We start from the raw sequence: 21,881 nt of genomic DNA, 5'->3' as shown, positions 1-21,881 counted from the left end.
AAAACCAAGTTGGGGAAGTGAATCTGAATGTTTTGTTTTGAGATGCTTCTTCTTTAAGTGGGGGTCACTTCGTGGCATGGTGCTTCACTGAAATTGTAGTTCAGCTGCATCATGGAAGGAAATACGTACATCTCACAATAACTCTTCATCAGCTTCCTGTTACTTTTTTTTTTTTAATGACAGTGTATTCAATATTGTAATTCCTAAAAGCTTCCAAGGAACTACAGAATCTTCTTTGTATGTGTGCATCGGTTTGACCAAATAGAAATTTTTCATTTTTTTATCTGATCATCTGATCCAAAGTATTTTAATTTCATTTTGTTATATCTCCCCAGAATATTTATTGTGTTTTTTTTCCATGAAACCTTCATGCTCCAAGACCCCTGCCGATGCTGTCAAGGCTTTTGTGAGGAGTTGTGTTGAACAATTTGCAAATTTGCTGTGGCATTGATGTTGCATTTTTGGTGACTTTTTTTGAAAGTAAAACTGTAAGCAGGGTACAGCTTTTTAAGATTCCAGAAAGGTCAGATACTTCATTCAGAAAAGTGTGAACTGCTGAGATCATCTTCATACCCTTAAACTCTGGGCATTTTAGTGTGCACTGATGTTGATGGGCTTCAAGATATTGATGCTGCTGTTAAGTCTACCTACTCCATGTATCATAAGAAAATTAATTATATCTAATCCAACAGGTAACATTATATTTCAATTTTCTAAGAGAGCACCCAGGTACCAAGACAATGCAATCAGAAGCAAGAAACGTGGTTCTGCCAGTGCCATGTTTAATGATGCTGGATAGATTACTTAATCTGTTTAGGTCTCAATTTCACCCCCTATGAAAATAATAATAATTTTCTTTGCATCTGTTTTGACTTCTCTAGAGAAAAAGTGTTGCATAACAGCAAGCGTTACTTCAGTTTCTTTGCCTTTTCCGTTAAAGGCAGGAGGGCAAAAACAGTAACCTACTCTGTACTGATGCAAGATGCATCATGCGCCAATGAGATTGTATATAACCAGCAGCTAATCTGGTTCTGATAATCTCCAGGGATTATCTGGGTTGTTTCTCTGATATTACTTCCCCCAAATTATCTGAACTTCCTGGGGCTACCGAGCAATAGTGAAGATTTTGTAAGAACACAAAAAAACAAGTCTAGCTTCTCTGGCAAATTCTGAGAGCACAGAGGTGAAACAAAATGATAAATAATGGAACACCGTGGTTTTTCCCCAAAATGTGGGGGGAAAGCCCTTCTGTTTGTCCGCAGAAGGGGTAGAACAGCTCCTGGGGCAGTCACGTGGTTGGTTCGCATTGGCCGGCTCTGTCCATGGTGCTGACTTCCCTCTCCTCAACATTCATCGGAATTAAAACGTCATTAGGGGGAACGTTATGTCAAGGCAAAAATGTCTAAAAATCTGGGATCGCTTATAGTTTGAGGGATCTAGAAGTTTACAGCTCGCTTCAAGTTGTGTTTTGGCAAACAGACTTCCAGCGAGTTTTTAAGAGTAGACAGCAATGGCAGGGTGTTTATTTTTTTAAAAAATTGGCTTATTACTGGCTCTTCCTAACCTCAGCTGATATGGTACCACTTGCAATAGCAGGGGGAAACATTAAGCCTGCACATTTTTCATACAGGAAGTTATTAGCATTTTATCTGGAACAGCTCCTGGGGCAGTCACGTGGTTGGTTCGCATTGGCCGGCTCTGTCCATGGTGCTGACTTCCCTCTCCTCAACATTCATCGGAATTAAAACGTCATTAGGGGGAACGTTATGTCAAGGCAAAAATGTCTAAAAATCTGGGATCGCTTATAGTTTGAGGGATCTAGAAGTTTACAGCTCGCTTCAAGTTGTGTTTTGGCAAACAGACTTCCAGCGAGTTTTTAAGAGTAGACAGCAATGGCAGGGTGTTTATTTTTTTAAAAAATTGGCTTATTACTGGCTCTTCCTAACCTCAGCTGATATGGTACCACTTGCAATAGCAGGGGGAAACATTAAGCCTGCACATTTTTCATACAGGAAGTTATTAACATTTTATCTGTTTAGAATTGCAGGAAGACATTCATTTGGTACAAAGGTGGATGTGAATTTCACTATATTTAAAATTAAATCAACTGGCTCATGAAGTGCTATGGGAACTTGAAAGGAAACTCAAACGGCTCACCCTCCAATTCATAACTCATCTGAAATTCAGTACCCCAACAGCACAGTGATCATTTCCTGATTTATTTGCTCAAAAGAAAGGCTATCCTCAATGGTTTCCTGCAGCTGCCAGTTCTCTTCTGGAGCCACTGATTCAAGCAGGAATATGAAAAATTTTACCTATCTTAAAAAAACTAGTAGGAGATAAAGCTGGGAAACTCTGACAGCCATTTAATTTTTTCTGCATATTTATTTGTTTGACTTATCAAGTAGAAATATGATGGTTTTTTCTTCAAAAGGGAGGGTGGGGGGTGTTGTTAAAAGCCATTTTTCAACTAGAGAGAAAGCCAGAGATATCTTACCTGCCTGCTTTTGTGATGATCATCTCTGTCCCAATGTCATGAAATCTTTTCCAGAGGTCAGCACACTGTAGCTCTACCTGGATCTCTTCCATGGATGAAGGTGGAGGTGGCTGAGGGCCTGAGCCACCAGACGTAAGGTCAGAATGGGAACCAAATGAGCAGGATGTCCTTTCTGCCAGTACCTCTGTGTCTGACCCAGTGCTCTGCTCTGAATCTGCAAAGTAAACAAGCCAGGTAAGACATTTGAGTTCTACCTGCTATGAGTGGAAAACAAAGGAAAGACAAAAGCCAACAAGGGACGCACAAAAGAAGAGGACAGTGGACTTTTATGTATATATATATATACACACACTTGTATATATTTATGGTTTGTTGTGATTTATGGCCTGTTTTGGGGCTTTGAGTTTCCAACACAACATCTGGCATTTTTGTAAAGTTTTAGAAACAGCTGAAAAAAGGACCCTTAGCATAAAATATAAATAGTAACAAACATCACCACAATGCTGGGAATGGAGTACAAAATATACATGAAAAAATAGAAATGAAAAAAAATTAATTGAACCCATAGTTTCAATCCAAGATTAGATGGGCTCACTGGAAAGCTACATTCCATTTAATTGTATATCCTCCCGCACTACTATTGAAGAGTTGGTTATTTTTAAACAACACATTCTTTTTTCTTTTAATATTCTTGTCATCAAAAATAATGAGCATTTTTTTTATTTTGTTATTTGGCAGCACCATTTTGGAAATGTGTTTTATTTGTTCCTATAATATCTTTTTTGGAATAATGATATTTCCTGAGAAAATAACCATGCAGCTTTTGGTGAGGAAAATGCTCTAGGCTACTGAAGGACAAAAAGGGGAGATAGTAAACATGTGGTAGATATTACCAAAGAAAGCAATTGAAGTAAACTGAAGAAAAGAGTAGATGAGACAACCACCTCTCTTTATGGGAGAGAAGAAGACGAAGTCAAAGTCTTACTCAAAAAATAAGGAAACAAACAAAGAAGTGAGGTTCCACCAGTTTAAAGGTCCAAGTTGGCATGTTGAGTCAGATAGTCATTTCATTGCAAAAATATCTCATGTATGTAATACATAGATATGGTGTATGTATATGTATGTATTTGGTCCTAGCTCTCATACGGTAGGGCTCACCTGGAATTTTGCAAATAGCAGTATTATTTTGCAACAGAGTGCACACCTACATTACATCAAAATAACTCACAATATGTTCTGCAAAGCAATCTGTTTGTGTTTTGAACCTGATTTTAAACAAATTACATACTAGTAATTAGTTGTAATTACTTGTAATAGTAATTAACAAAATACATACTAGCATTACCTAGTATTACATAGATGGTATTACATAGTATTACTAGTAATACATAGATGGACAGAAAAATAAAATATTCAGAAGAACTTGGTTAAATAGCTCAAGAAGAGCTTTGTAGATTTCAGAAATGGTGGAGAACCATTACTTCAGTGTCCTCATTGATCACCTAAAGGTGATTGAAGGAATAAAACAGCTATTTATATGTATTCTCTGCACTTTAACAAAGAAAGAGATATCTCTGCCTTATGGGGAAATTTAAGGAGACAAAAAGTAACAATCTGTGTTAAAAATGGGATGAAATCACCCCAGCTAAAATTTCTTCCATACCAAGCAAGTGCCATAAAGTCTTTAATAACCCTGAAGTCATACAGGCTGAATCTCAGATTTAGTCTTTCTGAGAGATAGTGTCTCCTGAAGCAGCTTGCACACCAGTGCAGAGGCCCCTAGTTAAGAAGAGGCTAGGGGTGAAGATGTCACCTGCAGAACCACCAGCCTCACCTCCTGCCACATGGAAAAATTTCTGGAAAATTCATAGTGCTGCAATGACATGGACATAAACTGTTTGACTGATGGTATATAAGAAACTTACAGCCCCAGCAGCCCCAGCGCAATCAGGAAGTCTTTATCATCTATGAAAACCCTAGGTGAATATATCATAGGTCAGTGGACTTGCTTGAAGGACATATCCAGTGAAGTTTGCCAACAATTTAGACAATCTGCCTGTACAATACAGAAATTCTGTAGGACATTAGAAAGGCTCTGTAGGTATTGCTCCCAATCCATTTTGAATATGGAGTCCTTTATGTATCCCATTGACTTCCAATTTGGCCTGGAATTGGTCCATCCTTCTAAAGGAGTAGCACAAACCTACCACCGGAAGATTGTTACATGGAGACCAGTACTACACCCAAAACTGATATCGTAGACACAAGCTGATCCAAGACAATATGAGATAACCTTCTGGGGTTTTATGACCACATGACGGAGAATTAATCTGAGAGTACAGAGTGGCTGAGACATTCGATCCTTCTTCAGGAGCCCAGTGATGCAGGAGCAAAGCTGCTTCCTCCAGCTCAAATTATTCCACCTCAAAGGGTTGTAGCGGATAAGCCTGAGTAAGGGTCACTATGCTTAGTACATTCGTTTTCCTAGTCATGGTTAATTAGTTTATCCTTCAACAAAAAGCAACAGTGTGCTTCACAGATCACAGTAAGAGCTGAGATGCAGTCGCGCTGAACATTAACCAAAACTCCTACATCTTCTCTGAGGTCCTAAGAAAGTATAGGTAGACTACACTGGGGGTCTGAGGAGACTGGACCTAGGGAAAACCTTCTGTTATGGAGTCCTGCTCCCTGAATGAGGTACTAGCCTGCAAGTTTGCATCTAACCAGACTTTTAGGCCCCATCATCTGTGCTTGGTTCATGCACTCAAAAACTCTGTGCATCCTCCGAAGCAGTATGGTAAATGGCCAACAGATGGCACTTGGCTAGATGCTGTCATCCCAGCATTTCCTGGACAGCCTTTCAAAGTGGGCATGTGGCTGGACCCTCGGGGATGCCTGGGAATTGACTGGAATTGCACACTGCAGAAAATTAAAAATCAGACGCTGAAGCTCCCTGACACTGATTTTATGCAGATGTCACTCCACTGACTTTAACAGAGTTTTGGAGGCGGTTTTTGACAATGATGGAAGTGGAAGGAGAGCCACATCCTTGGATATAATTTTCCATGCTGGCACAAATAAAAAATTGCAAAAGAAATTCACTAATTATTCATATGTATCTACCCAACCATGCGTGCCACACACAGGAGAAAAAAACCTTATTTTCTTCCAAGGGTTATTATTTTGTGCCCTGAAATATGATCTGTAATTACCCCCAAATTAGTGCACAGAACAGCAAGTGCCTCTCCTTCCTCCAATTTTGGAAAATCACTAGTGCTGCTGCTCTTAGTTCAGTCTCAGTAGATGCTGAGATGGGTTTTGGTGTCTTCTTCATCCTTTCCTGAGTTGAGCCCTCCTGAATGGTGTCATCCAGCTGGAGACACCAAGTTCATTCCAGACACAGGGAATTCAGGGGAGGAGAAGTTCATCTTACATCTGAAAATCATCCCGAATGACATCCAGCTCTATAAGGCTCTGTGACTCTTAGCTGGAGTTCTCTTCATGTGTTAGGATTCTGGATTAATCAAGAGACAGGTGTCAACATCTGTCAGTGAGCAACATACAGAGGGGTGCAGGGTGAACCAGTCTTAATATGTAGTAATTAATTGTGGTGCCTGGCAGCTATCCAGTGCAAGCCACTCTGCTGCACATACTTGCTCACAGTGAAATAAGACAGGAAGAAGATCTGAATTTTCTTCTGATATTCTAACAGGAAGCTTGGTTTTCTTCATTTGCCAGCTTCAGTGGGAGGCAACTTCACTGAACTCAAAGACATTACTTATAGTTTACGTTGGTGTAAGCAGAGGGAAATTAGGGAATAGGTCCTGAAGCTCTAAAAAAATACAATGTGCCTGTGAACACCCTTAGGTGCAGATTGTGACCGGTACTATGCAGTGTGTCTGACTGAAGGACAAACAGAAGGATTTCTGAGGAAGATGAGCTTCCTATAATTTCTTCTAGCTCCAAAGTGACAAGAAGATTCTTTGCCTTTCCTTAAAGAGGTGCCCTGTACAAAAGCCCACATGCTGAATTCAAGGTCCAGCCACGGGTAAATGCAGATCCTCCATGCGGTGGCTTCCTTTCAGAGTTAGATGACCTCAGACTGCTGCCATGGGAATGCTGGTTCTCTGGTGCTGTGTTAGGTTGCAATCCGTGCCACTTTTGGTGTATGTTAGGCAAGTGACAATTTTAAAACAGCTTTGAGGTTCTCACTTGCTAGGCTAGAGTACAGTTCTTGAGAAAGGATACTTCAAAACCAAGCTCGTCCAACTAGCAAAAGTGGGTTGAGACAGTCTCATGTCAAAATGTTCCCATTTTTTTTTACAGGTATCCATGAACTTGCACTTTCTGATCTTATCTACTTTTCTTTACAAGGTCCTTTCCCTCACCTGTCTGCTTGAAGAAGGGCCCTTCCTGCTGCCCCATGGCTATTAAGATCAACTTCTCCAAAGGTCCTGCTGGTCATATCACAGTTCATATCACTCTACATCTTTCATTTCCCCCTTCTTGCAAATCTTTTCTACAATCATCCATTTCCACTCTTGTTTGTTCCTTCTGTTCTTTTTTTCCCCTGATGTTTCCACCAATTCTATCTTCTGGTCTATGGAGTGGTGTATAGGCAGCAGAAACACAGCCATTTTGGTCTGTGTAGAGAATGACCCACTGACTACAGGGAAATGTCAATGCTTAACCCCTCCAGTCTAATACATTCTCCCCAGAGACAATACAGAGAAAAGTTCATAAAATACTGTCCCTTGCTACAGGCAGCTTGGTGGACAAACAAATGGACCAAGTGTTTTTGACCACGGGATGGGGCCTGATCTGTCAAAAACAGACAGGCTCTTGCAAGCATTGTACTTCAAAGAGCTTGAAACTATCTAACACTAGTTAGTGTCACTAGATAGTGTCACTCATTAGTGACACTAATGAGAAGTCCATGGAGAAGAGCCATGGGTTCAATGTGCAAAGCAGCTCCCTGAAGCCTGAAGCCTGGAGCACAGTGCAAAAAGGCCGTTCCCTTTCTACCACCCTTTTGGATGACTTCCTATCTTCCCTTCTTGTCACACTGACCACATATCCAGCTACTGCAGTTTAACAGTGTTGGGCCTGGAGGAGAGGAAATTTCTCAGCACTTTCAGCAACCTTTGAGCCTACCAACAAGACCACAGGGTCACTTTCAGAGCTCCCAGGGATACTGTGGCTGTTGCTGAGATCACAGAGCACTAAACTAGTGCAGATTATTTTATTTCTTAATCCCTTTCTCATTTCTACTATCTCCAGATCACTCTGGAAATCCTCAGCTCATTATTTCTTTTGATCCACAAATTCCCAGGCTTCTTGTTGGTGGATAGGCAGGAAAACACCATTCTCACAAGCACGGTGACTCTGAGGTCAGCATCCCCACTGAGTGCCCCAAGATGATAAAAAATAACCCAAACCGTTTCCTGCACCAACGCCATGTGTCCTGGGATCAGAGCCCTCTTACACAAAACAGCAAGCTGCTACTGCATGACTTCTTTCTACAACTCAGCTGCCTCGTATTCCTCATGTACCTTCCCTGTTTTTTCATTAGTCTGGTACAAGAGGCAAACCGGTATGTGAGACATTAAAAGATGGGAATTTTCTAAGCAACTTCATAAATGGATCTTCGGCAGAATTTTCTCTGCAGCTGGAGCACAGCAGGGATACTGCGCCCCGTATTCAACCAGGAAAACAAAAAGAGCTCAGTGTAGTCCTTGGCCCTATCATGCAGCTCAAGCACTCAACAAATGTTTTACTCCAAAGTATCAAAGAATGTAAACTACAGGAGTGAGAACAAAGACAAAAACCATGTATGCATAAAACACCACCTACCCAGAGCAGCCCAAAAGACTTAGTCTCTTTCTCTTTTTACTTTTTTTTTTTCCCTTTTTTTTTTTTTTGCAAAGAATGTAAACTACAGGAGTGAGAACAAAGACAAAAACCATGTATGCATAAAACACCACCTACCCAGAGCAGCCCAAAAGACTTAGTCTCTTTCTCTTTTTACTTTTTTTTTTTCCTTTTTTTTTTTTTTTGGATATGTGTAGATATCTAATGTAGATCCTGTCAGATTCCATTAGCATTAAGATTTCTCTTGGGTGGAATGTGGCAGCTGTTACAAGCTGTTAGGGTTGGGTTTTTTTAACTGTTTATTTTTGTTTGCAAGGTTTGTGAACATTTAGTGCAACAGGTGGTCCTTCCCTCTCCCCTGCAGTCGATTTGCTGGCAATCAGGATCTGCAGACTACAAAGAAGGTACAAAATCCCAGATATGCATGGACAGAGAAAATTTGGGAGACGTTCACTTTTTTTTTTTCTCTGAACTCAGCTGGAATTAACCAAGAGTGGACACTTTGCTTTTGCTGTTGTTTGCAGGCAAATCTCATGGTTCTTTTTAGATTTCTCATTTCTCAAACTGGCTACTGCCAGCCCACAAAATCAGCAGCATGGAAGGAATGCATATAGCAGTGTGACGTTACTGGAATCTGGGTACTAAATGTCATAACCCTACGAAAGTGAAAGAACAGAAACTCACTAAGCCCAAACAGTCTGGAAGAATGGAAGTTCATCTGACCACGGTGTGGTGGCTGATGGTATACAACTGCTTTCCCCCACTAATGCTGGGGCAGAAGCTAAAGCAAAGACCTCAGTAACTTCAAAATTACACAAGAAGTCCGTCTATAGCAAAGACAGCTGGAGCAGCAGAGATTCAGCAGGCTGGAGCTCAGCAGAGCCATGCAGATTAGCACGGCTGCATTTTACACTGCATTTTACACAGCTGATCTAGCAATTGCTCTTGCTGTAGGCCAAGGTTTCTAAACACTTCCCAGGTGGTTGTAACCATATGCACATGCTGCACACAACAAATAACACAAGGATAGTTCTGTAGGTTTTCTTATATATTGTCTTATCCCCCTGAACTGTTTCCCATTCATTCACGTACACTACTGCATTAATCATGCCTTCTTCCAGCATTAGGCCCATTATCAACTACATACAGCCAGAATTTGTAACCTGTTTATTACTGATAACAGAGTCATAGAATCATTTGCGTTGGAAGGGACCTTTCCAATATCGTCTAATCTGACCCTTAATAATATTTATTTTTATTACCTAAGTGACTACAAGTTGCAACCAATATCAGGATTTACTGATCTAGGAAGCTTGTCGAAACCCAGAACATCATCAATACTAACACTACATTGCAATCTCAGACAGCCAAAAGAAGCATTCAAGTAATTAATTTCCAGACCCTTTTATGAAACCACAGCAGGAAAAAATGGCAATAATATCAACAAGACACAAAAAGATAAAACTAGAAGACATTGTATAGATGGGAAAATACGGCATAGACAAAAAAGAGACCTGATACAGTCACAAGTGAAATCAATGACAGACAAGCTGATTCTGAAGTGAAGAATTCCTCTGGCACTTTATGCTCAAAGCCTTCTTCATCCTCCTAAATTATAGTTTTATAAGGTGTTTTCATAAGATGACTTGAGCCAGCAAAGCTTGTAAAATACACTCAAGCCAATGGCTGCCCTTACCAAAACAAAGATTGAGTACAAGGCCAGGATGACATGGAATTATTACACATCTATATCCCCATGGCAAATACAACTAGTGGGAGAATATAAAAGCAAACACAAAGACAAAAAGCACGGTGGCTTCGGCTCTCAATGCAAGTCTTGCATCAACTTGACTGCACACTGCCAAGAACTGACTGCCTTGGCTTATTCCATATAAGACTCAACAAAGGGACACAAGACCCAGCAAAGAAAAAACCACCCTGATTCACTGGTATGCTCCAGCTGTTCTACTTCAATCCAGCAATGCAAAACAGCTGTAAACCTGGTTTAACCAGCAAGTCAAATTGGGTTTATGGCTTTTCAGTATTGGCAAAGAAGTACAAAGCAGCTGGAGTTTACTAGTACACTTAGCCCTGGGGGTTTGCCCTCAAAAGTTAACTCCTGCTCCAGACAGGAGGAAGAATATCAGCCACAGTTAAAATTTAAAGTGATTTTTTTTTTTTTTTTATCTCACAATCTACTATATTTTTTCAAGAATGCTGACAAAAAGAAAACTTACACAATTTGCCAGCATGCAGTTTAGGACCAGATATTCAAGAGACCAGCTCCAGTTTTGAGCTGCATCACCTAAAAATGGAAATGTGGCTGCTGGGCTCTGAAGTCACCCTTGGCAAACACAGATTCCTACTACAAAAGTGTAAGCTAGGTGAGCAAGGGTATTCTGAATAGTGTCACAGCATAGGATTTCTTTGTAGACTTCATACCTAATCCCACCATATTCTCTCAGGAAAACTGCCTGCAACTCATCACTCTGTGCTTTAGATTATCCATCACAACAAAAAATATCCCATCAAATGGAGGTCAACCAAAAACCTGTTCAATAAACTCTTCCATCTCTGGACTGAGGTAACTTTTTTGCTTAAAAGTATTTTATAAGGATAACCTTTCCCCCACAGAGGCTTCTGGCAATCATATTCCAGGAGAACAAACCCCACTGAAGTAGCAAAACCTGGATTCAGTGTTTGATGTTGTATTATTGTCTTCCGGAAAGTAAAAAATATCTTGAGTCTTCAGCATCTCAGACTAGCTTTGAGGAAAATGCAATTTTAAATTTCAGCGTAGAAGAAACCAAGAGATTCCTGAAATTCCTTGAAGAGATCTCTGCAGCTGTCAGTCAGCGTTGCCTTAGAACAAGGAATCACCAGACCAGCCTCACAAAAAGACTGCTCAGTAGCAAATATTCAGAGAGCCCATACTTAAAATGGTAAAGGGCTTAAAAAGAGCATGCAGAAAAATAAGATCCCATTAAACTAGGAAATAAAAGAGCATAAAATTCAAGAAAATGCAGAAGAACACAGAGAGCGGCAACTTTTAAAAACATGAGAAGTACTATGGAGAAAGTGGGATGTTATTAAAAGAAGAGAGAGGTGAAATTGATGACAACTTTAATCTGGCCAAGATCCTGAACTGTACAGACTACAAAGAATTTGTCTGGCCAATGTCCAAGAGTTTGTGTAAAATTAAAGAGTGGAAACGCACTTGAAAGTTAGGGAAAGCTAAAAAAAATAAGAGACCAGGCATTAGATGCATTATATACTGTAGCCCATAAACACAGAGTCATTATTCTTATAAATAAAACCATACAACAAATATTTAGAGACCAGCCTAAACCAAAATGCTAGCTCTAAATAACCACAAATTGTGCAGGAGTTTGAAACTAGATCCCAGCTCTGTGGCAGGCCCTTCCCTGATGGAGCGGGTATAAGCTCTGGGACAGTCTGTTTCTGGATTCTGCGGCTTGGACTGCTCTCTCCCACCCAGAAAAAAAAAAAAAAATCACTCATAAAAAAGGAAAACATGACACAAGATTTATGCTGCAGAGGTACCTATTCTCTCTGAGACCAATGTGAAATTGCCGAGAAATTTAAAATGACTGCAAAGTCTATCAGGAGGTGTAATGATAGGACAAGGGGAAACGGTTTTAAACTGGAAGAAAAAAGATTCAGATTAGATCTCAGGAAGAAATTTTTTACTATGAGGGTGGTGAGACACTGGAACAGGTTGCCCAGGGAAGTTGTGGATGCCCCATCACTGGAGGTGTTCAAGGCCAGGCTGGATGTGGCCTTGAGCAACCTGCTCTAGTGGAGGTGTCCCTGCCCATGGCAGGGGGGTTGGAACTAGATGATCTTTGAGGTCCAACCCGAACCATTCTATGAATCTATGATTCTATGATTCCAGAAAATATTGCCACCTTTTTGTAGGTATGAACACAGCTCCAACAAATGAAGGGTAACATTTTGAACGTTTGGAAGCTGAAGACATTTGGTGGCTGACAAACCATAGGGAAAGAGACATTCCGTATGTTTCCCTATGCCATGGTGGTTATCATGACAGCAGTATCAGGGGGCCAGCTGGCATCTTAGTAACAAGAAATGTCCAATCCTTTCCTGAGTCCTACTGAGCTCTTGGCACTGTTGTCCCAAGGCGGTGAGTTCCACTGTGTAACAGTGCACACAGGAAGAGAAGGAGTTCTTTTTCACTTGAAAATACATTGCCTTTTTGGTATGAGTGTTCACTTGCTGCAGTGTTGTGAAGAGATAAATAACCACTTTACGTATTGTTTGCATTTCCTTTCTAAATGAAACCATTTCAAAAAGAAATCATTAGGAAATTTACATGGGAATGGTTTTCACGGAAAACTACAGCTCCATTAAGCTGAAGTTTCAAGTTTAAATTGTTCCTTTTGTTCACAGTCTACAGTCTTCTTTTGGGAAAATGGTAATTATCAGGCTAGGCCTGGTGAACTGATGTTTGGGTTTCTACTAGTTCAACAAATCATTAAACTACATTTTTTTCATCCACATGTTAAATTAGCCAGACTGTCCCCCACACCCCTTTCTGAACCAGATCCTGGAAGACTATCTGCCCTTATACAATTTTGATTGCCCTCTACCTAAGCGTCTTGAATACAATCCAAATCCTTTCAGATTTTAGTCATAACAAAGCTTCTCCTTGACTATAAACATTTTAATTGCTCGCTCTTGGAATCAGTTCTATTTTTATTACATACATACACACGCGCGCACATACACAAGGACACATAAGTATATGTATGGAATTTAATTTAAAAAATGCATTTGGCTTTTAAATCAGTGATCTTCCACTGGCTCACATAGCAGAAATTATAGTCTTTTCAATGGTACTTTCCATCAGGAAGTTTCTTGCAACCTAAAGTTCTGTTTGCTGTTTTGATCACCTCTGCAGAGTGACCAGATGTTTTTACTAAACAATGAGCCTGGGGCATTTTTCACAAGTGATAAACATATTCTTCCTATTATTTGCACCACATACAATTGACTTGCAACCAAACCAGCCAATTTTCCTGCCTCTCACTACGTTGCCATGCAGTAGGGTTGAGAGAGAAGATTCTCCAGAAGCACCTAAGCATGGTGCTGATTTTTTAACTTCTGGTGTTTCAAGTCCAGGAACATAAAAAAATGACCTTTAAAAGTAACAAAATGGGATGGGGTTGGTGTGAGTTCATGGGAGACAGAACCACAGGGACTGAATATGTTACGACACTGCATTACAAGAGTATGGTGCATGGACTCGGAAAGGATGCGTTAGGAGCTTTGATCCAGCCTGTACTATGAAAGGCAACTGTGTCATATTAAAACAATTAAATTTGAAATTTGAAATCTGAAATATCAGACACACATACCAAGCCAAAAAAGGAATCTCCCCTTCAGCTACAACCGATAATGTACCTTCTACAAATTTGAAACAATTATCTTAACAACTTTAAAATAATCAAGCAACTTACGAAAGTGAAAGATGCTTAGGATGAGTTTATTCACAGAAAGTGTTAAAACTGTAAAAGTTTTCAAAGCCGCAAAAGCTGATGCTTCACTCCACATCAAGGGATTAGCACCAGGCACTGACGTTTAAAAACATCTTAAAAATTAAGCCACTGCCCAGATGAGCTGAAAGACTGAGGTAGGCAGGACATCAACAGCAGCTGCAGCTGACAGAACACAGGGTGGGGGCTGCTGAAAGAGACCTAGGGGTAAGAAAGGACGGATGAGTGGACTTCCAGACTATGTCATTTGACCAGACGAAATAAGCCCATGCAATTCTGGGCAGTGCATACAAAGACAATGCTTCAACGAGAGCCAGACTGCAGCTGCATTTAGCAACCAGGGCAGGAGGAAGCCCTGTACCCAGAGACTCCCATTTCATGTACAGCAGAGGAAGGAAACGCCAAGTTACATTCCTCCTTGATCCAGCAGATAGCCAGGGTGAGGAGGGGACAAGGGACAGAGGAACACAAGCTCCACACACATGCTCAGAGGTGGCACAACTGTGGGTATAAGCTGTTCCCCTATGGAGCAGCACTGCAACGAGGAATGAGGTCATGGCTGAGAGAGACTCCAGGCCCTCCTCAACTCCACCACAGCAATTAAATTAAATTAACCCTACTCAAAAGTCAGACAGTCTGGACAGTCTGAACACCAGGTCTTTGAACACCAACGATTTCACTCTGCAGATCTTTTCCTGTCAGGCTGCATGACTTGTTAATGCAGACGTTGCCAGCAACTGAATTATGTAAAATATTTGACAATCTCACAGCTTCCATGTACTTCCACAGAGAAACAGCAGCACAGAACTGGTGGTTTAGCCTGGAGGGTAAGTCTCGGTGCACGTGTTCTTTCCTTTTCCCTTAACATCCTTGCTCCTTGCAAGGATGTGTATTTGTGGCTTGGCTTTTTTCTCTTTTCTCTTACTGCCTTCAGCTCAAGCTCCCAAAGTCACATCCTGACACCCTCTGCCAACCGCAACCCCGCACGTCAAAATCCCTACATGCGGTCGCATGCACTGATTCCAGGAAGCCCACACTGATGGACTTTGTTGACTTCCACTGAACCCCCCTGATTTACGCCCGCTGAAGCTCTGGTCCCGAGTGTAATAACACCTACACTGCACAGTTGTCCCACATGTGTATATCCTATTATCCAAACAACAGATGCACCAGCATGCGTGTACACGCATAGTCCAACATCTGGCGATCACAAGCTAACTGTAATAACCCCATGAACTTCATTCATCTTTATAAAACTCACAAACACTTCATCTATACATCCACTGAAGAGGTGCATAACCTTTTCCACTTCACTGAAAGAAATATGTGCTCTTAACCTGGCGTTCACAGTCACACACACAGAAATACAACCAAGCACTTGCACTTACTCTTAAAGCACATATTTAGTCCCTTCTGAATAACAGGGCATGAATAGCTCTTGACATAAACACTTCACAGATGTTGCACATAATGTGCATGTAGATATACACCTCTTTATTTCTCAGCCATTCCTGTACATGTGTCTACATGCCCTTACCTGCTATGAGGCACACTTTTCCACTTTCTGGCTAGAAGTCATGTTAGAATAAAGCTGATAAAAGGGAATTAACAATCACATCCAAATACCCAGATATCTGTTAACTTAAAAACATCCCACTGCTTAATACTAAAAATTGATACTTGCATAATCCAGCATTTCTAGATGTAGGAAATTTCCAGTCTGTTTTCCTTTCTTTCTCTCATCCACATCTAATCTAAATTATATGTGCAAGGAGAATGTGAGCAAAACCTTCTGACAGTTTGTGTCTGGCATTTTATGAAAAATACTTTAATTCAGAAAGTTTATACCTGCCTGACTCCCAGTTCAGCACACTGGAAACAATGGGACACCCCCACTGTGATGTTCTCAACAAACTGTACCCTACAGCAAAATACACTGCAATGTACTCAGTCTGGAAGCTCTGAAGCTGTAAAGGTCTCAGGTTTGCCTGATTACCTCACCACCAATGTCACTGCAATTACAGTGGTAAGCTCAGAAAAAGCAATGGTGGTGACCTCAGAAACCTGTTGGCTTCCATGACCTCAGATAGCATCCATTATGAATGTCAAAAACAGTGGCAGTAATTTTCTCTGTGTTTGAATATCCACACATTTTCAACCATGCAGAACTAAACCATTTCATAACCCATTCTTTAAAAACCTTTAAAAAGCGTGTATTACACTTGGAAAATTATATGCATATTTTGAGTTTGTTGAGGTTTTTTCCAACCATCTTCTCTTTAAAACGTTAGATTTTTTGATAGTAGGAAGAATGGCTTGCCGTGTCTTACTGCAGATAAGAAGAAGAAATGTGAAGCATTCTACTGGATTGCTTTAGAACTTCTGGTTAGAAAAGGAGGATGAAAATTTTCACGTGGAAAGAAAATCTGCAAATTTGTCAAAATTTTCAAGCTCAACTGTCAGTAAGAATGTAAATATTCCATGTATTTTTGAAGTAGAAAACAACGAGAATTTACTTCACCATTATCTTCTACTTCAGCTTTCAGGATATGAGTTTAAATTAATCAAGTTTCCAGATCCCAAGTGTGCAAAATCTCTGACAGCTAAATGAATATACTTCAATGTAACAACAGCCTCTCAGAATTCTGGGTGTCTTGGAATATCAGGTCTGAATGATGTGATTTTTTCTACATATCTCACTGTGCTGTGAAGGGTAAATGTAGTGATTTTATAATTAACCATTTCATTAATAAACAAATATGCAAATAACACATTGATTTTGCAGTCTTCTTGTTCCTCCGAAAAAGCCCTGGTCAACCTCACTCTGCCATCCAGCATCAGAGCTTGCACACTGAGAAACTCTTCCTGCAGTTAGAGGTTTCCATCACAAACAACTGTGGCACAGAGAAAATTGATAGTGTGCTACTGTGGAAAGTAGGCAGAATGGAAAGTCAATTCAAAGATACCCATGGACACCAACACACCAAGGATCTAGGTATCTACTGGTGCATGTTACCATTTATCATATTCCACATGAAAGGTCTTAACAAAAAAGCACGTTGCTTTTTCTGATATACAGATGATCGATCACATCGTTCCCAGACATTGCTGTAGACTTCTCACACTGCTCAGCCCAAAGCATCTCAGAAGAGAAGACAGACAAAGCAGAGTTTTAACTTTCACTGGGGTTTAATTACGAATGGCATATAAGTACACGAGCAGCCAATTAGCACATCCGTTCTTGGGCCTCTAAACATATTGTTTCATCACTTAATTTATTATCTCTGGTGCTTTTGTGCACCCTCCCATTCCCTCCTTATTGCCGAAATGCTGCCATCTGTGGCTCAACAGCTCCTTTCAGCCCTTACCATCCTACAGCATGCCATGGCTGGAGAGAAGCACTAAACTCCTAAGAGATCCACCAGTTGTCATGGGGGAAAAGCGAAGGAAAAGATAGTTTCAAAACAGACTTTCCTCCCCATCTCTCCACCTTCCCTTCGATCATACTTCTGTCACCTTCTTCTTGTGTGGTAAGACTGGATGTGAAGCGCAGCCCAAGCTTGTCTCTAATGATGCTGAGCTTGACCATGTGGCTACAGGCGGAGGCAGCAATTTCCTCTCCTCGCACGGTGTCGAAGCCCCGCAGTGATGCTTCAAAGAGAAACCGTGACCCACCCCTTCCAGCCTGGAGCCCAGCAGGCTCCGAGAACCAGCTGGGCTGCTCTTCCGTGAGACAGGCAGGGAAAGAGAGGGAGGGAAGGGAAGAAAATAAGGATATAACAGAAGTTAAACAAATGTATACATTAAGAAAGGGGAAGGAAGAGGCCAGGGATTAGGACAGTTTATTGGAACTGGCTTCTTGACACTGAATGCTGCAAAGAGAGGACAGCCCAGGAAGCACCACAAAACACCTCAGAGGTGAGGCAGCAGAAGGAATGACACTGAGACAGGGTAATGTCCTCAATGCCATACAATTCTTTTCCTCCCTTTCCACAGCTCTCAAGCAGAGCAGATGATGTCCTCTGTGCACCAGGGAAGTAGGGACCTCTCAACCCATCCCAGCAGCTTGTTTGCCCACTTCCATTTCATGTCAGAGGAAAATATGGACATAACAGAGAAATGTGGGGCTGCTCCAACAGGATGCCTTCTGTTGCATGAGGCGCTCAGAATCCTGGCTGAAGAGTCTTTTCTTTGTTTAAATTGTACAGTGTTTAGGTGGAAAGAAACAGTACTAAAAAGCCTTTCACCCATCTGCAGACTCCTTCTTCTCTCTTCTCCTTTCACCCATCTGCAGACTCCTTCTTCTCCCAGCTCTGAGCAGACAGCCTGTCTCACAACACTCCTCACTAACAACACGGTACAGTTGCGGGCAAGTTTCACTGAGACACAAAGGAAGAAAATAAAAGAAAATAAAAGTGGTTGGCTGAAATTAAATGGCTATTTCCATGGTTGAATCTCAAGGTGTCTTTGCAAAATGCCAGTCCTGCAGCCACAGGTATCTTTTTACTGCTAAAACAAGCTACGATATTTACAGAAAAGTAAACTAATGCACTTTGGTGGCCTCACTGGAAAACAGGAGCAACGTGTTTCCTCCAGAAGGTAGCAAAGCAAACCCAACATTACATCTATTACATCCCCTGCCTCTCTATTACTTTTTCTGCAACTGGGACAAGCCCCTCACAAGATCATCAAGATCATTATATCAAGTATTTTACAGAAACAAAGATAACTTCTTTTTTTTATTTTATTTTACTCTAAAAAATGTGCCTTTCTTGCAAGGAAGACACAGCTAGAGAATAACCAATTCCACTGTTTACCGAGTGGGAGGAATGGAGAAGGTCACATCCATGAGACATGCTTTGTGTAATAACTTTGGTGTTTCTAAATCCAGCAAGGCATGTCCACGTGGACTTATAGGCCATGGACACTTTTGGGTTACTTCAATAGCAAGCATGATCTTGGGTTGGGTTTTTTTCTTGAGCAAAGGATACCTAACACTGATTGGCAATCAAAGAAAAATCAATAAGAACCTCCCATGCAGAGAAACCCTTGGAGCACAAAGCAAGTGTCCTGTGCAAGATATCGCTAGGACAACCTATGGTGTCCCACTCATATCCACGCCACCCACCACTGCCAAATTCATCCACCCTCACACCCCCAAAACTTGTACTGCTCGGGTCCCTGGTGTTTCAAGCACCACAGCACAACCAGGAGGCACACGCTGTCCTCCCCATGGAAACCTGAGCCGTAGCAATGCCCTTCTTCAGGGAAGGTTGTGTCAAAGAGCTTTCCCTCACCCCAGGAAAGGCCATGGTTCTCTCCTGCACGTATCATGGGACACCTGCATGAGCACAGCGCTCCTGCAACCAGCCAGTTGAGCTCCACCTCTGAATATGGCATCATGTTGTTCCCTTGCTACCCTGCAGGAAACACATTATACAGTAATAAATGTTGTCAGCTACACATAAAGAAAGAAAAGGAGAATGTATACCAAAGGGTGCTACAAGACAGCTGCTCCTACTTTTCAGTAAAGGCACTGTTTTTCTAGGCTCCCCTTCCTTCATAAAACTCATACAACTCAAATTTCAAAGTTTTCTCAACAGAATTCAGCAAGTCCACAAACAAGCAAGCTTTGTTTGGAGGTCCACCACAAGGGTTCTCCTCAGCAACAGCACACCTCCCACCCTGACACCCAAAAAGTGTCTCAATCCTACCCATCAGGTACCAGTGGAAAACATTCTTTGACTGGGAGAAAAACAGGTTAAAAAATCCCCCTTAGAATTCACCATCCAAAGCTTTTCCCTGACATAGTTTATCTAGCCTACCTTACAAAATATTCATCATTTACCAGGCCAGAAATTCTAATGCTGTAGAATGTCTGGTGTGAATAGCTTTCTGTAAGCATCACATCTGCCATGGAGCAATTTTGGCCCTGGTAGGAGCTCTTATGTGAGGGACTACCTGGTGTCAGACAATCGTTATGCTAAGCCATCAAGAAGCACACAGAAAGAGAGCATCTCTGTTGCAGAGGACAAGACTGCGTAGCCAGTTTGTGCAGCAGGAGGAGGAACTGAGACTCATCATGCTCATCTTAAAGACGTATCACTGTGCATCCATGAAGTTGGGGATAACTGTTATTCCCCCTGAGCTAGGCTTGACCCAGATTCTGATGTGGTGCTGAAAGACTCTGTAACCCACAAGCTATGTCCTAAAGACCTGCTGGTGCTAACACTGCATTTTCAAAACTGAGACTAGCTTTGTGCAGAGACATTGACTGAACCAAAGCTGAGATCTCATGAGCCTATCCAAGTGTCTTCCATTCTCTGTGCCTAACAGACAGCACCATTTCTGGTCCAAATGCTCTGTTTGTCACCCCTTTACCTAAAATGGGCACTGCACACTTGCATATAAAACACCTAGTACAACATCCACAGGTTCATGAGACAAAAACATGGTAATAATTACTGTGGGAACATTACGCTTTTTTTTCCGCATAAATGCACATTTCTATCGAACTCTGGAGAATGGAAAGAGTAGCAGGGCTTAAAGCCAAATTGTTTATACCTACACCTACTTTTATCTAACCCTTAGGGCAAAACATACAGGAGAGCAAGTAATAGGTAAGAAGTATGTTGCTATTCTTTACATGAACAGGCCAACGCTACCTTTTGCAATATCAAAAGCATTACTCTACTAGTCAAAAAAAGTGGCCACTTCCTGGTCTACGGGGGCTCATTTGCCATCAAAATGAGCAAACATAATAAAGTTCTATTAAGACCAACAGTCAAGAGTTCAAGGAGAGCTTCTAGATGTAAAAAAAAAATCTCAGGACTTTATCAGAGCTAAAGAATCAGTTGCTTTTCATATTACAGTGATAGAAGCTTCAAGAAAAGTAATGTGTAGGTCAACTTGCAGAGGGTGATACAAAGTACTAATGGCTATTAGACAAGAAGACAAATAAACAAAAGGAAATGTTTTCTCTGAAATGCTCATTCTGGAAGACTGCATTTAAAAAAAAAAAAAAGAGACTAAACTGCTCGGACAAAGTTCCATTCCTCACTTCGTTTGCAACTCTGCCAGGTGCCCATGCTGTCTGTGAGACACGTGATGAGCCATTACCAGAGATTATCCATACCTAGAGGTGTGACATTCAGGCTCATAAGGAGAGCTGGAGCTTCCTCTGGGTTTCCTGCATAACACATTTCTCTACAAGGCTTTGAGAAGTCCTTTCTCTTTGATTTGGTTTCTTAAAAACCATCTATAAACAGTATCTTGTCTCTGTGCTGTGAAACTGGTGCAACATGAGCAAAACCTGTGCCTTTTTAGGATAAATCTGTAAGATCCATTGCAAGGATAAACTTCCCATTTTGTCAACTGACCCCTCTGCTGCATCCCATCCTTCCACTTTCTTCTCCTTTTCTACTACATCATACAAAAATAAAAAATCTTCTCCTTTCAAGGACCTGCTTAACCTTTTCCTTCCTCCCCATACACCCACAGAAGACATTAAAAGGCTCTCAGTGCCAGCAGTTATTCCCAGCTACGGAGGCACTACAGACCTAAGCAAGCACCTCTGTGACTTCTCCTGTGGCACCTTTCACATACGGGAGCAAACATTTACACAGCCAGGTCATTCTTCCCCCTCCAACCCTTTCTTCAGTCTTGCCAACCACCACCATCACCCACTGAACTGATTAATGTCATCCCATGGGGAGAAAGATCTGGTGCAACGACGCCCCTGTAACTAAACCCCTACAGTCAAGTTTAAGCGTAATATCCATAAACGCACATGCACACCAGCAACTATGAGTGAAGGAGATCAGATGCAAAAAATACATCACTTCGCCTCGTTAATTAACAAATCGGGTACAGTGGTGCTGAGGTCACGCTGTAATGCACAGGCACCAGGGGACAGAGCTGAGACCTACCTTATAAACGTTCCCCCTGCATTTTTTGCCTGTAATACATAATTTCCT

At 41.3% G+C, this 21,881-nt stretch overlaps 1 protein-coding gene across 1 annotated transcript in view; it reads right to left on the bottom strand.

The window, feature by feature from the left end:
• The window catches only part of TBX15 (T-box 15), a 112,835-nt gene that overhangs the window by 40,532 nt on the left and 50,422 nt on the right, over positions 1 to 21,881 (bottom strand). Inside the window, exon 2 of the mRNA XM_014957111.1 lies at positions 2,498 to 2,711. Coding sequence (XP_014812597.1) covers positions 2,498 to 2,711 — 214 coding nt within the window. The remainder of the gene's footprint in view (positions 1 to 2,497; positions 2,712 to 21,881) is intronic.

This window comes from Calidris pugnax, unplaced genomic scaffold (assembly GCF_001431845.1).
Source record: "Calidris pugnax isolate Ruff unplaced genomic scaffold, ASM143184v1 scaffold225, whole genome shotgun sequence".
NCBI lineage: Eukaryota > Metazoa > Chordata > Aves > Charadriiformes > Scolopacidae > Calidris > Calidris pugnax.
Note: the sequence above shows the minus strand (reverse complement) of the source record. Positions and strands in the feature narration are given on the sequence as shown.